At 34.5% G+C, this 19,050-nt stretch overlaps 1 protein-coding gene across 1 annotated transcript; it reads left to right on the top strand.

Annotated features, from left to right (window-relative positions):
* Positions 1-17,125: 17,125 nt before the first annotated feature.
* Positions 17,126-18,669, top strand: LOC139875246 (uncharacterized). Its single transcript, XM_071862588.1, has 3 exons — positions 17,126-17,446; positions 17,511-17,517; positions 17,879-18,669. Exons 1-3 carry the CDS (start codon positions 17,126-17,128, stop codon positions 18,667-18,669), a joined length of 1,119 nt encoding a protein of 372 aa, XP_071718689.1.
* Positions 18,670-19,050: the final 381 nt, after the last annotated feature.

Genomic DNA, 19,050 nt, shown 5'->3' with positions numbered 1-19,050 from the left:
ATTACTAAATTGCCAAGGACTGTAAGTGGTTATGATACTATTTGGGTAATAGTTGATCGTCTCACCAAGTCAGCACACTTCCTGCCAATGAGAGAAGATGATAAAATGGAGAAGTTGGCGCGATTGTATTTGAAGGAGGTTGTCTCCAGACATGGAATACCCGTCTCTATTATCTCTGATAGGGATAGTAGATTTGTTTCAAGGTTCTGGCAGACGATGCAACAAGCATTGGGGACTCGTCTAGACATGAGTACTGCCTATCATCCACAAACTGATAGGCAGAGCGAAAGGATGATACAAACGCTTGAAGACATGCTACGAGCATGTGTTATTGATTTCGGAAACAGTTGGGATCGATACCTACCGTTAGCAGAATTTTCCTACAACAACAGTTATCATTCTAGTATTGAGATGGTGCCGTTTGAGGCACTTTATGGTAGAAAGTGCAGGTCTCCGATTTGTTGGAATGAAGTGGGGGATAGACAGATTACGGGTCCGGAGATAATACAAGAAACTACCGAGAAAATCATCCAAATTCAACAACGATTGAAAACCGCCCAGAGTCGACAAAAGAGCTACGCGGATAGTAAAAGAAAAGATATAGAGTTTGAAATTGGAGAAATGGTCATGCTTAAGGTTTCTCCTTGGAAAGGCGTTGTTCGATTTGGTAAACGGGGGAAACTAAATCCAAGGTACATTGGACCATTCAAGATTATACATCGTGTCGGACCAGTAGCTTACCAACTGGAGCTACCTCAACAACTCGCGGTGATACATAACACTTTCCACATCTCGAATTTGAAGAAATGTTTTGCTAAAGAAGATCTCACTATTCCGTTGGACGAAATCCAAATCAATGAAAAACTTCAATTCATTGAAGAACCCGTCGAAATAATGGATCGTGAGGTTAAAAGACTTAAGCAAAACAAGATACCGATTGTTAAGTTTCGATGGAATGCTCGTAGAGGACCTGAGTTCACCTGGGAGCGTGAAGATCAGATGAAGAATAAATACCCGCATCTATTTCCAGAAGATTCGTCAACACCTTCAATAGCTTAAAATTTCGGGACGAAATTTATTTAACTGGTAGGTACTGTAGTGACCCGAACTTTTCCATGTTTATATATATTAATTGAGATTGATATTTACATAACTAAATGTTTCCAACGTGTTAAGCAATCAAACTTGTTAAGACTTGATTAAATAAAATAAGTTTCATATAGACAATTGATCACCCAAGTTGACCGGCGATTCACGAACGTTACAAATTTGTAAAAACTACATGTTGTGGTATATATAGACATATATATATATGGTTGACATGAGATTATGATGAGTAAGTATCTCACTAAGTATATTAACAATGTGTGATATACATAAGAAATGAGATTACTAAGTTAAGAAACTCGAAATGATATATATATATAACGATTATCGTTATGATAACGTCTACTAAATACATATGTATCATATTAAGATATTGATATACTTTATTTAACATGATAAAATGATATTTAAATATATCATTAAGTGTGTTAACAATGAACTACATATGTAAAAACAAGACTACTAACTTAATGATTTCGAAACGAGACATATTTGTAACGATTATCGTTGTAACGACATTTAAATGTATATATATCATATTAAGATATATTAATATATCATAATATCATGATAATATAATAATTTAACATCTCATTAGATATAATAAACATTGGGTTAACAACATTTAACAAGATCGTTAACTTAAAGGTTTCAAATCAACATTTACATGTAACGACTAACGATGACTTAACGACTCAGTTAAAATGTATATACATGTAGTTTTTTAATATGTATTCATACACTTTTGAAAGACTTCAAGACACTTATCAAAATACTTCTACTTAACAAAAATACTTACAATTACATCCTCGTTCAGTTTCATCAACAATTCTACTCGTATGCACCTGTATTCGTACTCGTACAATACACAGCTTTTAGATGTATGTACTATTGGTATATACACTCCAATTATTAGCTCTTATCAGCCCATGTGAGTCACCTAACACATATGGGAACCATCATTTGGCAACTAGCATGAAATATCTCATAAAATTACAAAAATATGAGTAATCATTCATGACTTATTTACATGAAAACAAAATTACACATCCTTTATATCTAATCCATATACCAACGACCAAAAATACCTACAAACACTTTCATTCTTCAATTTTATTCATCTAAATGATCTCTATCAAGTTCTATCTTCAAATTCTAAGTGTTCTTCATAAATTCTATAACTTCTAGTTTCATAAAATCAAGAATACTTCCAAGCTTGCTAGCTTACTTCCAATCTTGTAAAGTGATCATCCAACTTCAAGAAATCTTTCTTATTTATAGTAAGATATCTTTTTAATACAAGGTAATACTCATATTCAAACTTTGATTCAATTTCTATAACTATAACAATCTTATTTCGAGTGGAAATCTTATTTGAGCTTGTTTTAGTGTCATGATTTTGCTTCAAGAACTTTCAAGCCATCCAAGGATCCGTTGAAGCTAGATCCATTTTTCTCATTTCCAGTAGTTTTATCCAGAAAACTTGAGGTAGTAATGATGTTCATAACATCATTCGATTCATACATATAAAGCTATCTTATTCGAAGGTTTAAACTTGAAATCACTAGAACATAGTTTAGTTAATTCTAAACTTGTTCGCAAACAAAAGTTAATCCTTCTAACTTGACTTTTAAAATCAACTAAACATATGTTTTATATCTATATGATATGGTAACTTAATGATTTAAAACCGAAAAACACGAAAAACACCGTAAAACCGGATATACGCCGTTGTAGTAACACCACGGGCTGTTTTGGGTTAGTTAATTAAAAACTATGATAAATTTTGATTTAAAAATTGTTCTTCTGGGAAAATGATTTTTCTTATGAACATGAAACTATATCCAAAAATCATGGTTAAACTCAAAGTGGAAGTATGTTTTCTAAAATGGTCATCTAGACGTCGTTCTTTCAACTGAAATGACTACCTTTACAAAAATGACTAGTAACCTGTAATTCTAACTATAAAATTATACTTTTTCTGTATAGATTCATAAACTTAAGTTCAATATGAAACCATAGCAATTGGATTCACTCAAAACGGATTTAAAATGAAGAAGTTATGGGTAAAACAAGATTGGATATTTTTGATCTTTTTAGCTACGGGAAATGTTTAACAAATCTATACAAATCATATCCTAGCTAACTTATATTGTATTATACATGTATTCTAATATATTATGTAATCTTGGGATACCATAGACACGTATGCAAATGTTTTGACATATCATATCGACCCATGTATATATATTATTTGGAACAACCATAGACACTCTATATGTAGTAACGTTGGAGTTAGCTATACAGGGTTGAGGTTGATTCCAAAAATATATATACTTTGAGTTGTGATCTAGCCTGAGACGTGTATACACTGGGCCGTGGATTGATTCAAGATAATATATATCGATTTATTTCTGTACATCTAATTATGGACAACTAGTTGTAGGTTACTAACAAGGACAGCTGACTTAATAAACTTAAAGCAGTAAAACGTATTAAAAATGTTGTAAATATATTTTGAACATACTTTGATATATATGTACATATTTGTTATAGGTTCGTGAATCGACCAGTGGCCAAGTCTTACTTCCCGACGAAGTAAAAATATGTGAAAGTGAGTTATAGTCCCACTTTTAAAATCTAATATTTTTGGGATGAGAATACATGCAGGTTTTATAAATGATTTACAAAATAGACACAAGTACGTGAAACTACATTCTATGGTTGAATTATCGAAATCGAATATGCCCCTTTTTATTAAGTCTGGTAATCTAAGAATTAGGGAACAGACACCCTAATTGACGCGAATTCTAAAGATAGATCTATTGGGCCTAACAAACCCCATCCAAAGTACCAGATGCTTTAGTACTTCGAAATTTATATCATATCCGAAGGGTGTCCCGGAATGATGGGGATATTCTTATATATGCATCTTGTTAATGTCAGTTACCAGGTGTTCACTATATGAATGATTTTTATCTCTATGTATGGGATGTATATTTAAATATGAAATCTTGTGGTTTATTGTTACGATTTGATATATATACATTAAACCTATAACTCACCAACATTTTTGTTGACGTTTAAAGCATGTTTATTCTCAGGTGAATACTAAGAGCTTCCACTGTTGCATACTAAAATAAGGACAAGATTAGGAGTCCATGTTTGTATGATATTATGTAAAAACTGCATTCAAGAAACATATGTCGATGTAATATATTTCTATTGTAAACCATTATGTAATGGTCATGTGTAAACAGTATATTTTAGATTATCATTATTTGATAATCTACGTAATGCTTTTGAAACCTTTATTGATAAAATAAAGGTTATGGTTGTTTTAAAAATGAATACAGTCATTGAAAAACGTCTCATATAGAGGTCAAAACCTCGCAACGAAATCAATTAATATGGAACGTTTATAATCAATATGAACGGGACATTTCAACTTTAGGTTGAGACTTGGTCGCTTTTAGAGTTGTCCTTGGTAAAGGTACGCTAAGGAAATGATATATCGGTACGAGATTGGTTGAGTTTTTTCCGATATGGGGAATTGAGCGGGTTTTAGTGCTCGGATTGTGGTTTTGATAAATTATGGGTGACGATTTTAGTTGTTAAAGGTGATTCATTGGGAAGGATTGTCTAGGAAAGTTCGGATTGGAACTTAGGATTGAGGGCCGTTGAGTAGTTCCGGATTGGTTAAGTGGAGAAGATCACGAGGACGTGATCGAGTTTAAGTGGGGGAGAGTTGTAAGACCTAAATATTTATTGTACATAATGTATTTATGGTGTACGATGCGTGTATGAAGTGTAGAAGCACGTACGTGTTGCTTGCTCGAACGTCGAAGGAAACTGGACGTTTTCTGAAGTGACAAGGTGTGTACGTATCTTTTCAACCCTAAATAAAGTTTGAGTTGATGTTTCAAAGCCTTACCATTAGAAATAAAATCTTATTACATTTCCAACGATATTTGATTCATTTAAAACAGAGCTACGGTCAAAAAGTTATGGCCAAAACAAGTTACTGGAAACTGAACTGAAGGTTGGAGCAGCGCTCCACCTTATGGAGCGGTGCTCCGATCCCATCTGATGCATTTTTTTAGCTTTTTTAAAAGGTTTAAATGAGGGGTACTTTGGTCTTTTCACTAGGGGTCGGTTTGGGGTCATCAAAAATGATCCATTGATCATTTTGGATCACATTTCACTCATCAAACACTCTCATCAAACCCTAGAGTGAGAAACCCATTCTAAGTGAGAGAAAGCTCCATTTGGAGAAGAAGAAGTTTGATTCGGGTCAAGTCTCAAGTGTTAAAGTTGTTCATCTCGTCAACAACATCATTTTAGCGGTATTGGTAAGTTCAAACTCCGAATTTCATTGTTTGATTTGAGATTCATTGTTAGGGTTTGAGATTGTTATTTGTAAAACCCATTTAGTTGATGAAGAGGGTTATGGAAACTTGCTATTTTGATATTTGGAGGGTTTTGGGTTGGTTAATGATTTAACCTAGATTGGAGTTTGTAATTGGTGTTTAATCACTAGTTTAGGTGATTATGGAAGTATAGAAACTAGTCGGATGTATTAATTTAATTTATTTTGGAATTTGGTCAAAGTTAGGGTTTGTAAGTTGACTTTTGGGAAAATGAGTGATTGTTACTTGAAGTTGGATTGATTGGCGTTATTGGAACCATTATCACTGTAGTTAGTGATTATTGGAGGATTTGGACCTCGGTTGGGCTTGGAAGTGCAATCGGGTTGATATTGCACTAGGCGTCAATATGGGTTGGTTTGTAATCCACCCTAATTGTGTTGTTTATTATTATGATAATGGATTAGGTACGTTCATTGGCGAATCAACGGATTTGGCTTGCTTTCTTCAAGACTTCAAAGTGAGTGGAATAGTTATACATGTATGTATATAATTTATTTGCTTGTGCGCGATGTGCACAATAGCCGGGTTTTAGTGCACATCGATGCGATGATAGCCGTTTAGACACCTTTGGGAATAGTGTCACAATAGCCGGATTTTGTGCACTACATGCGACTTAAGATTCGTGGACCTGATATATTTATTGTAATGCTATTATTTGACGATGAGTCACATAGCCATTTTTGTGACCATTGAGGTGTTGCATAGCCGTTTTTGCACACATTAATTAATGGTGTCACATAGCCGTTTTTGTGACCATAGTTGTGGGACATAGCCGTTTTGTCCAATTGATAATTATGCACATAGCCGTGTTTGTGCATATGGTGGCAAGTAATAGCCGTGTTTTACTCCCACGTTGTTGCTCGTATTAATTGTTGCACATAGCCGTGTTTGTGCACATGATTGTGAGTAATAGCTATGTTTTACTCACACATTGATCAAGTGATGCCATAGCCTTTTTTAGAACACTTGGGGGTGATGCCATAGCCGTTTTTGGAACACCTCGGGGGTTAGCATACCATAGCCGTGTTTGGGCGCTAACGGTTGTTATGAACATCGATGACTTTTTTCGCGAAGTCATTCCCTTGCGAAGAATTGGTTAACCATGGTTTATAGTTGTTGTGTAGCATTTAATTATTATTATGATCATTATGCTAATGATGTTGCTAGTTGTACGATTCTGATGATACTAGCTTTGTTACGAGATGATATGCGAGATTATGCTAAGGTTTATGCTAGTTGTACGTTTGATGTTACTAGCTTGTGCGAATTGATACATGAGGTAATTATGATGCGTTTGATGTTACTAGCTTTTACGCTTGTTACACGAGTTTATTGTGGTAAGATTGTTGATGCTAGTTTCTTATGTTTTAACATGCGGGATTAATGTGTGATTTGGGTAAGGGAGTGCAAGTAGGTAAATTATATATGTATGTGTGTAACTATTGCACTCACTAAGCATTAGCTTACCCTCTCGTTGTTTACATTTTTATAGATTTGCTTAGATGCGGTGGCTCGGGTAAGCGTGGGAACAAGTGGCTCGCGTAGTCACTTTAGAAGGCTTGCTTTTGGATTAATTAGGATTGGGTAGCGTATCCCCAATCGCCATGCTCGGCTCTTATTTTGTGTTTAAAATTGTGGGGTCGAAACTTGTATTTTGTACTTAAAGGGGTAATTTGGGTCGATGTGGGCCCCGCCTCGTAAAACTTATTTTATGAATGGAACGTGTTAGTTTTTCATATATGAATATGTTGTGAAAAGCGTTTTGTCTAAATACGTCGGGAAGTGGTCAAACATTTTCATGTTTTTGACTTTTTGGGACAGCAGCCTGTCCAGGCCTTTTTGCGCGCCGCGCAGAAGGTTGGCGCGCCGCGCCAATAGCTGTGCAACAAAATAAAAATATTTTTGTGATACTTTAAGCGGGTTCGAACGTGGTTTGGTTTGGGTTGTTACAATAACATATCCTCAAAGGACATAGTTAGAGACTTGCCTAAATTAAAATATGAAAGCCATTTTTGTGATGCATGCAAAGTAGGAAAACAAGTTCATACAAGTCATAAACCTAAGAATTTCATTTCTACTAAAAGATGTTTAGAACTTTTGCACATGGACTTATTTGGGCCATCGGTCGTTCAAAGTTGTGGAGGAAATTTTTATACTTTAGTAATAGTAGATGATTTTTCAAGATATACATGGACACTATTTCTAAAGCATAAAAATGAAGCATGTGAAAGATTTATAATTTTTGCTACTAAGATACAAAATTTGCTTGGTTGTACTATAGTAACAATAAGAACGGATCATGGTAGAGAATTTGATAATGATGCTCAATTTGGAGTCTTTTGTGATTTAAATGGTATTACTCATAACTTCTTGGCTCCTCACACACCTCAATCCAATGGGATTGTTGAAAGGAAAAACCGAACTCTTCAAGAAAAGAGTCAAACTATGTTAAATGAACAATAAATACCTCAAAAGTTTTGGAGTGAAGCCGTTGCCACCTCCACCTACATTCAAAATAGAGTCTTAATTAGGCCATCAATGGATAAAACACCTTATGAAATTTTAAATGGTAGAAAACCAACCGTAAGTCATCTTAGAGTATTCGGGTACAAATGCTTTATCCTAAACAAAAAGGAATATCTTACAAAGTTTGAGCCTAAAGCTTACGAAGGAGTGTTCTTAGGATATTCGTTAGAAAGTAAGGCATATAGGATACTAAATAAATATACAAATGTCATAGAAGAATCCCTAGATGTCACATTTGATGAAACTCCTCCACCACCTAAGACTAAACCTTTAGAGGATGATGATGTGATCGAACAAGATGCTATAGAAATAATGCCAACTCAAGTCTAGTTCAATGACATAAATGAGGACGGATCTCATTTGAAACCAAGTAAGGATAACTTAGCATCCTCAATAGATATTAAACATATAAAAGATCATCCCATAGACCAAGTCATAGGAGACATCAACACTAGAACCACTAGGTCACAAGCATTTAACCTAATTGCCAATTATGCTTTTATGTCACAAATAAAACCCAAAAATATTAAGGAAGCCCTATTAGATGAAAGTTGGATAAAAACTATGCAAGAGGAATTAAATCAATTCTAAAGGAGTGATGTATGAGATTTGGTTCCTTTACCGAGTGAGAGCAACATCATAGGTACAAAATGGGTCTATAGAAATAAACTAGATGAGGATGGCAAAGTAGTTAAAAATAAAGCTAGACTAGTTGTACAAGGAAATAGCCAACAAGAGGGAATTGATTATGATGAAACATTTGCTCCCGTTGCTAGGGTAGAGTCAATAAGAATACTTCTTGCATATGCATGTGCTAATAATTTCAAACTTTATCAAATGGACGTCAAAAGTGCCTTTTTAAATGGTGTCATAAATGAAGAAGTTTATGTATCACAATTTCCGGGGTTTGAAGATTTCAAAAAACCTTATCATGTTTATAAACTTAAAAAGGCTCTCTATGGACTTAAACAAGCCCCTAGAGCTAGGTATGAAAGACTAAGAACATTCTTAATAAATAATGGGTTTGAAATGGGAAAAATTGATAACACACTCTTTATCAAAAGGTATGAAAAGGATTTAGTCATAATTCAAATATATGTTGATGATATTGTATTTAGATCTACTAACGAATCTCTTAGCAATGAGTTTTCTAAGTTAATGCATGATGAGTTTGAAATGAGCATGATGGGTGAACTTAAGTTCTTTCTTGGACTACAAATCAAGCAACTAGAAGATGGAACATTCATCAATCAACACAAATATGTTCATGAAATGCTCAAGAAATTCGGAATGGAGAACTCAAAACCAATGGTGACTCCGATGGCAACAAATGTGAAACATACTTTAGAAGGAGAAGGAGAACCATTTGATAGTACTAAATATAGGGGAATGATTGGATCCCTTCTTTATTTAACGGCAAGTCGACCCGACATCATGTTTAGCGTGTGCTTATGTGCAAGATTTCAAGAAAATCCAAAGACGTCGCACGTAGAGGCCGTTAAAAGGATCTTTAGATACTTAAAGGGAACAATGCATCTTGGGTTATGGTATTCAAAGTTTATCGGGATTGATATTATGTGCTTTGCGGATTCCGATCATGGTGGATCAATGATTGATAGAAAAAGCACAAGTGGAGTATGCGCGTTCGTGGGGCTTTGCTTAACGTCATGGTTCTCAAAGAAGCAAACATCCGTTGCATTGTCTACCACCGAAGCCGAATATGTAGGCATGGGAAGAGCATGCGCACAAGTGTTATGGATGACGCAAACCTTCCTCGATTACGGTATCATCTCATCCGAAATACCCATATGTTGTGATAACAAAAGTGCTACAGACCTATCAAAAAATTAAATATTACACTCTAAGACTAAACACATAGACATTAGGCACCATTTCCTTCGTGACCACGTCCAAAATGGTAATATTGTACTCCCTCCGTCCCAATATAAGTGTCCACTTACTTTTTGCACACAGTTTTAGAAAATCCCACAAACTTCATTCTTCACCAATCAGAAATCTTCTCTCTCCAGAATAACCTTTTCTCATTGGTTGAAAGAACAATATGGACACTTGTAATGGGATATCCCAAAATGGAAATGTGGACACTTGTGGTGGGACGGAGGGAATAATAGATAAGGTAGAATCTGTGGAAAACATAGCTGACATATTTACTAAGCCCCTTAAAAAGGAAACCTTTAACTTTCTTAGGAATGGGTTGGGAATGATAGAACACACTCCGTAAAATTCTATCCTGATCACGCACGGTCGAACCTCGGTCGACCGTGTAGAGAGCGCTTGATGTCTGACGAATTTCTTTGTCCTTTATGCTTTTCTTTTAATGTCCAAACAATTTCCACCAACCACATCTCTTCCTTAAACCCCAACCACTGAATTTTCAGATTTACTTTTGTCCTACCCTCAAGTACTTTTCAAAAAGTGGTCCATATTCTTTCAATTCTCTTTAAGGTAAGCATCCAAAATCTTAATCTCAATTTTATTGATCTTTCCAAACTAATAGGAACACTTGTTGATTGCATGAATTTCTTAAAATATATGAGTAAAATTTGTTTTAAAAAGTTTTTTTTTTTGTCATAATAGTGATTTCTTGCACAAAAACTCATATATGCTTTGAATTTTTAAACTCACTCATGCACACACACATATGTTTGAACAAATCATTATGATACTTGTCAATCTCATGACTAGTATCCACTTTTGACAAACATAGAGCAAAATGATGAAACTTGTCTAAATTTTCAAAAGATAAATAGTACAATTTAATTTCAAATTCATAGTTTTCAAAATGAGTCTAGACAAGGACTAATCTACACATGTTTAGCATATAGATTTTCAAACTTAACAACTTGATTAGTTTGCTAAATTTGTGGGTTTTTTAGGAAATGACCAACACGAGAAATCAACGTATCACGAACAATAGGCAACACATGGAGACTAGAACACTTCATGAGGAACGTATTGTTCATCATACCGAATTTCCCGAATTAATTCAACTTTTCACCCATAATAATTGCTTCTCGTTTCTTGAGCTTGATGAAACCATTTATCTAACGTTAATTATGGAATTCTATGCAAATCTTGAGGTTTCAAATCCCGATCAAGTTGCATTTCGACTTTTCGATACACCTTACACTTGGTCTTTTGAACAATTCGCAACCGTCATGGCCATTCCTTCAAATGGGCGTTCCTTCTATACTCCTTCAACCGATCTAAGAGCACTCAACCCTACATTTCCGCTGCAACCCATCTTAGATCTTATCACTACTCTGGGAGTACAACGAAACTTCAATCGACGGCTTCGCATCAAGATAACGAAATCCGCCATGATCTTCAACTTATTCTTAATATCGTTCGGAAAAATGTTTATTGTCGGGAACCCACCGCTAATCACATCTCCGGAACCGAATTCGTTGTCATGTGGTCACTTCTCACTCATGAACCCATAAATCTCGCCTATCTCACTACTCAAAGAATGGGTTATCTTCGAGAACTAGGCACTCGTCCACTTCCGTACTCAAACCATCTTAATCGACTTTTCCGATTTGTTGGTGCCATCAACTCCTCTCAAATTCCTCAACTCGTGTCCACTGTTCCACTAACCTATTGGGTAGCTCATTCGGTGATCATCCTCTCTTTCGACAATGAAAGCTCAACAATCTCCGATGCTTTTAGCACCAATGGCATTTATCCTTAGAAATAATTAATGTTGGTTAAGAATATTTTATAAGGGCGGGTAGATACAACACTTCTCCTAGGATTAAAACTTGTTATGTCCTGATTATTGTAATGCACTTTCTATGCTTATCATGTTTTTTACTCTTTATGTCTACTATTGGTTCGAGGGGGAGCCATTTTAATAACAGGAACAATTGATAAGTGTGTACTATTTAAGGGGGAGCATAACTCTAGGGCGCGCTTAGTTCCATGTGGGACTAACCTTTTTCCTTTGACAAAAGGGGGAGAAAGTGTATGGTAAGTGATGTTAACACTTATGTCGACCTACATAGTTAACACTTACTCATGTGTTTGTCATCATCAAAAAGGGGAAGAATGTTGGTTAAGATTCAAAACATAATATTCAAAAGTTAATCACTTTGTTTTGATGATGACACACAAGAACCTAGTAATTAATCATATGTAGGACGACAGGAGTTCATGAGCCTAAACTATCTCTAGCAAAAGGCCAATACTTAAGTAATTATCTTGGGAAAAATGCTACACGGCTGCACCACGGTCGTCCGTGACACCAACCGTGTGTGTCCTGCACCAACGAGTTCAAGCTTTTCTAAAACTGTAAACCTACGGCTAACTTTACGGACGATCACAGCCCGACCGTAATTTTCTCTGTTACCAATCTTGACCAAATAAAGTTTGACTAGTTCTCGGCATCTATAATTTACAAAACCTTTTTTAACATGCTTATAATAGTTGCCTTCTTTGATCTAAAAAGAGTTTTGAACCAAAAGATGTTAATTTTCACTAATCACACCTAATGACATCTTAATGACACTTTAAGCTTGATTTAGGCTAAAACACTCAAGTGTCATATCTCCTTACCCCAATACATAGTATCATTTAAACATATTACTAATGGTCATTAAAGTCCCAATTAAAGAGTTGCTCTCCCATTAGCTCTATGTATCATTATTTGTATAAAAATGTAATTAGTTCAAGTCTAGTCAAGATATAACAAGAATCATTGTGTTCAAACTAGATTCAAACTAGTTCATTTAAGTTGTAACAATGTTCTAAAGGGCAAGATACTCCTATAAGCTAAATGCCAAGTAATTAAGAAAGGTTGATGAAGCTTTTGGAAGATAATAGTTTGTCAAGAGACAAAAATCTGCAATTACCTCTTTTGGTAATCAATGACAAATGGTCAAAGATTGAAGACTTTCTTCTTTAGGGGACATATCAACTTCCAAGCTTATGTCCAAAATATAAAGGGTAATGAGGATAATTTCAGAAGTAATTGGCCTCTAGTTGGAGCTATTCAACAAGGGAAAATGACAATTTTCAAAGGACAAAAACGGCTATAAGAATCAGATGTCAGAGGTACACGGTCGAACCATGGTCGACCGTGCAGTGAGCCGTATGACTTCCAGGAAGATTTCTCTTTCCTATAAAAGCCAAGCCTTGAAGCATTTGAAGACTCACCTCTTGCACTCATATTTTCTCATACTTACTGATATCATTCTTATACTTAATTTGTAATCTTTTAGAGTGATTCTAGCAAGAGTACTTGTAAGCTTAAAGTTGTAAGTTTACTTGTAAACTATCTTCTTAAATGGATCTAGAGGATAGTTGTGTTTTCACTAGGATAAGTTCATTGGGATCTTGTGGTAAGAGCTATAGGTGTTTGTGAAGTCTTCAAAGGGACGTAAGAGTTCACAAGGTGTGGCTTATCGAAGTACTAGTGTTTTATCCGGACACTCCACCGAGTTTGGAGTATCATAGTGAAGAAAAATCTCAATTCGTAGAATTGAGGAGTGGATTAAGGAAGATTAGTTAACATCTTCCCGAACCACTATAAATCGTTGTGTTTGTTCTCTCTTCCCTTATCTTTTACTTACAATTTAACATATATTTGAGTTGCTAGCATTATTAGAGAACAAACACTTCAAATCATACTATATCAAGTTCAAGTTCAATAAAACGCTAAAGAAAATTTTTAAAAATTTACTAAGTAACTATTCACCCCCTCTCTAGTTACTTACAATAATGTCGATGTTCTTCCTCAAGATATGCTTGGAGAAATATTATCAAGAGTCAGTCAATATTCATCGACTCAGTTGGGTGTTGCTCGATTGGTTTGCAAAGCTTTTTTTAAGCAAGCCGAGCATCCATTGGTTTATCAAAGGCTTTCCTTTGATCGGTTCCCTCTAGGCTCTTGGGGTATCTCTCATATGGTTTATCATTACCATCGCTGTTTTGTAAATAAAAACCCTAATGCGATTTATCGCAGGGGTTTGTTATTTTAATTTGATGGAAAATAAACCCAAGATGGGCTCTGTTATTTAGAAGAAGCATCAAACTGCAAACAACTAGAGGCAATTTATGTTTATGGTTTGGTCATGTTTGCGTCTCAGGATGTACATGAAAAGGATATTGGTTTGAAAATTCTTAATCAAACATTCCCACCGATACCGGATTATGTGGTTGCTGAGAGAACAAAGGTTTATGACCTCATAAGCAAACATGGAGAATGAACCGCCATCCTTTTGCTGACGTGGCAACGAGGTGCCCTATATCCGGCCACAAAGGTTATTTCCCACACATTCATGGCTTTGAACTCACGATACCGGAATCCATGTCGTGCTTTTGGGTCTATGAATTGAAGCTTTTTGTGGATCGATATGGGTATAATTAGATTTATGTTTTTTTCGGCTACAATTAGATTTATGTTAGTATTATGGAAAAAACCCTTTTTGTAACAATTATGGAAATTACTCTTGTAATATTAATATAAATTTATATTATGATATCAGTGTTGTTCCAATTTTCCTTCTTATTTATTCTGTTAACAATTTCTCTATTAATAACATAACTATAGTTAGTAACCGATGTTGTTTAAGTATAGTAATATAAACTAATAAACACTAATATAAATAGTTCTTAGTTGATTCGAAATTGTGATTACTTTCAAATCAAATTGACCATAGAGTAATCCTCACATAATAGGGATGTAAATTCCTGTTACGAATAAAGTCAAGTACAACACAAAACATTTCTTTATCCGTTGGTATTTAGTCATAACCATTATATCATTTTCAAATTTTAAATTTGAAATTGTACATCATAAGAAACATAAGATCCTTCATCATCTTCAAAAACCATAGTTTTTGGATATGTTTGATAAAACTTGATTGTCATGGATAATAACCGGAGAAGATCTTCAAGTTTAAATAAATCAAATCAAAATGAGACAAATGTTTCGGAACCAATTACAAATAAGCGAAAACACGCTACAATGATGAAGGATTCCTTTGATGTTAATGCATCAAATCCAGGTACTACTTACTGTTTTTATTAATCTGAATTTTAGAGATAGTTACTCTTGCTATATATTCAGATTTAGTATTCAGGCATATTCACTATACATCAAATTTAAATGCTAATACATCTCTATTATTGTTAGAAATTTCCTCCACTGCAAAGACAATCGTTGGTAACATTATGATGAAACACATAAATGAAATAAGAACATAAGCAATTGGACAACAATCCCCCCCATCATGTTCAATACTAACAGGTGTTTGATGCTATTACAACTATATTTTTGTAACATATGGTGTATATATCTATATGAATTCATTCAGGAATTTCTAAACTAAAATCTAATACATTGGTTCTTCAGATTTAACCAACACAACTGGATCAAAGTTTGGGACTTCATCTAGAACACAATATACATCAAATATGATTAAAGAAAACATGTTTGAACATACGACATATACAATGGGTGAATGTTCATAAAACATTGCAACTCCTGCACTGTTAACACCATCTCTGAGAATAGCAAATCAATCACTTACTAATAGTGACAAATGTTACTCTACATCATATACTGGATCCAAAGGTAATTATTTGTGAGACATATAATATTGAAACCCGTTTTATTTTTAAAATGTACATACTTACTTTTTTAAGTCTGCATTTTTAGAAGTATAGTCAAAGCGGAATCAAAACAACAGGCATCGGAAGGAAAATATTACACAGATACCTTTTGACATTGACCAAGAAAACTACGATGATCTTCAAAATAAATCATTCAAAGGAACTTTAAATGGTTGTTCTTATAACATTTTTTTACATTTGGTAAACTATTAGATATTTTTTAAAGTAAACCAATTAATTGTTATTTTTGGCAGACTACGTTGATTACGGAGATCTTACTTATATATTTTCCGATTGTGGTGCTAAATTATGGCATAAAGAGACGAAAGTAGGACAACAAACAAACGGTTTCGCCCGGGCATTCTCACTTTGTTGTTTGAAAGGTAAAATAGCGCTGCCCGAGTTCAACAAATCTCCACCTAAAGTCATTTGGGATCTATATACTAACAATCATCTGAAGAGTCAACATTTCATTGAGAATATTCGACAATACAACATGATTTTTGCATTTACTTTCATGGGTGGTAAGGTGGACGATCGTGTAAACAAAAGTCGTAGCCCATATATATTTTGTATTCGTGGACAAAATTGTCACCAATATGGAGGTTTATTACCAACGGATGGTCGAAAGCCCAGATTCGGACAGTTATACATATATGATACTGTAAATGAAACAAATAACAGGAAAGAAGCAATCAGGTATGATTCGTTTAATTCATATGGATTAACATCAAATAACCAATGTAGGAGATAAATAAATGAAAATATTAACATTGATATTTATTATTTGTTGAATTCATAACAATGGCAAAAACAAAACAAAGGCTTCGTCTTCAAGCTATTCACTCGACGAGGATCTCATTCGTCAAATAATGGAAGTTCTCGGTGAACATAATCCTCTTGTTAAGACATTTCGGATGGCTCGTGACCGGTTTCAAGAAACACCTACTATGCAGATGAAAATTAAGTTAATTGATAGATGAACCAAAGATGCACGTAATTACAATCTGCCAACAGCAGACGAAGTTGCAGTACTTATTGTAGGTGATATCAATATTTTTTCCTATGACGAAAGGGATATTATAAATGACTGTCGTATTGAAGGCTTAAAAAGAATTTCCGAGCTTCACCCCCAATATTTAGCTATATAATATCCACTTCTGTTTATTTATGCAGAAGATGGGTACAAGACAGATATTCTTCATCGTGATGTCGATGAGCATTCCACAAGAGTGAAAAAGAGGGTTAGTATGCGTGAATTCTTCGCATAAAAACTTCACGAACGTGTTGTACCCACACTTGTGCACTTGGGTTGTAAGTTGTATCAATAATTTGTAGTTGATGCTTACACTATGATTGAGGCTGAAAAAACCTCATACATAAGGAAAAATTAGAATATTCTAAGAGCGGATACTTTCACCAACTTAATGAATTCAGTGGCATCAGGTTTTGTGGAGAATAGTATGATGAGAAATAGGATAAAACTTCCTTCCTCAATCACGGGGAGTGCTGGATATATGATTGAGATTTATCATGATGCTATGGAACTTTGTCGTGTATTTGGCTATCCCAACTTATTTTTAACTTTCACATGTAATCCAAAGTGGCCAGAAATCACAAGAGAATTGGACGGGACCGGTTTTAAAGCAGAAGACAAACCATCTTTTTGTGCAAGGATGTTTAAAATGAAGCTCGACCAACTGATGAAAGATATAAGGAAACAAACATATTTGGTACTGTTAAAGCATGTATGTCTATTTCCTTTTAATTATTTTTGGTATATAATCTTCTGTTAAATTATTTTTTTTATAGGTAATGAGTACATAGTATGTGAATAATCACTAATATACAACAAACTCTAGACTATTCCATAATATAAGACATCCTTATTAGTAATTTGTTTCTTTATTTTTTACAAGTCTATACTGTGGAATTTCAGAAACATGGCTTGCCTCATGCCCATATATGCTTATTCCTTGATGAAAGAAACAAAATGCCTTAACCAAAAGATGTAGATAAGTATATATGTGCTGAAATGCCGGATGAAATCAACAAACCAGAACTTTATCAACTCATGTCAGATTTAATGATACACGACCCTTGTGGTGAAAAGAATCCATCGTGCATGTGCACCGATTCAGAATGAAAATGTACAAAAAGGTTTCCAAAACCTTTCTTAGATGTCACAAAAATTGATGAAGACAGTTATCCAATTCACGGAATAAGGGATGATGGAAGAACGGTAACAAAACAAGGTCACGATTTGGATAACGGAAGTGTGGTAGCTTATAAACCTTACCTCCTAAAAAGGTACCAATCTCATCTCAATGTTGAATGGTCTAACCAAGTTGCTTCAATTATTTATTTGTTCAAATATATCAACAAAAGTAATGATAGGATTACAACGCAGCTCTGTGTTACAGAAACTGATGAAATTAAAGAATACTATGATTGTCGATATGTTTCATCTTGTGAAGCCATTTGGAGGATTTTGAAGTTCGATATACATCGCCATTACCCCAGCATTATAAGACTATCGTTCTGTTTGGAAGGAGAACAACAAATCATTTTTGATGAAGAGGAATTAATCGATGAGGTATTAGAAAAGCCATCAGTCAATACATCAATGTTTATAGAATGGATGATTTGTAACATTTTCAACCAAGAAGCACGCGAATTGACTTATTTCGAATACCCGACAAAGTTCATTTGGAACAAAGATAATAGGATTTGGAGTAGGCGTAAAAGAAACACCGGTGCAATTGGATATATTCATCATGTGGCACCAGCGTCTGGTGATCTGTTTTTTCTTAGAATTCTACTCAAGAAGGTTAAAGGTCCAACTTCCTATCAAGATATCCGGACGGTAAATGGTAAGGTATTTGATAGCTACCGAGATGCTTGCTACGATTTAGGTTTATTGGATGATGATAAGGAGTATATAGAAGGTATAAAAGAGGCTTTTTTTTAGGGAGGGTGGTTATTTCGTCAGAAAATTATTTGCATAATTACTATTATCTAACACTATGAGTTGACCTGAATTTGTATTTCAGAAAACATTTCAATATTTCTCGGTGGATATCGTTCATTCTCATATAACATGTAACGAAATTTAAATTATATTATACTTAAATTGTCATATTTACTATATCAATAAATTAGATTTAATTCATTGCATGAACACAAATTAAGATTGAACTTTTAAGAGATTTGACTTTACAAGAGATTGAAAATTTACTTCAACCCAATAGTAGTTCATTGAGAAGTTTTAGTCCAATGCCTTTCCCATTGAATCATACAAGGAATGTTTCAGAAAACCATCTTATTATAGATGAGCTCTCCTATGACAAAA

Source organism: Rutidosis leptorrhynchoides, chromosome 11, assembly GCF_046630445.1.
Source record: "Rutidosis leptorrhynchoides isolate AG116_Rl617_1_P2 chromosome 11, CSIRO_AGI_Rlap_v1, whole genome shotgun sequence".
NCBI lineage: Eukaryota > Viridiplantae > Streptophyta > Magnoliopsida > Asterales > Asteraceae > Rutidosis > Rutidosis leptorrhynchoides.
This window is presented reverse-complemented; position numbering and strand designations above follow the sequence as displayed.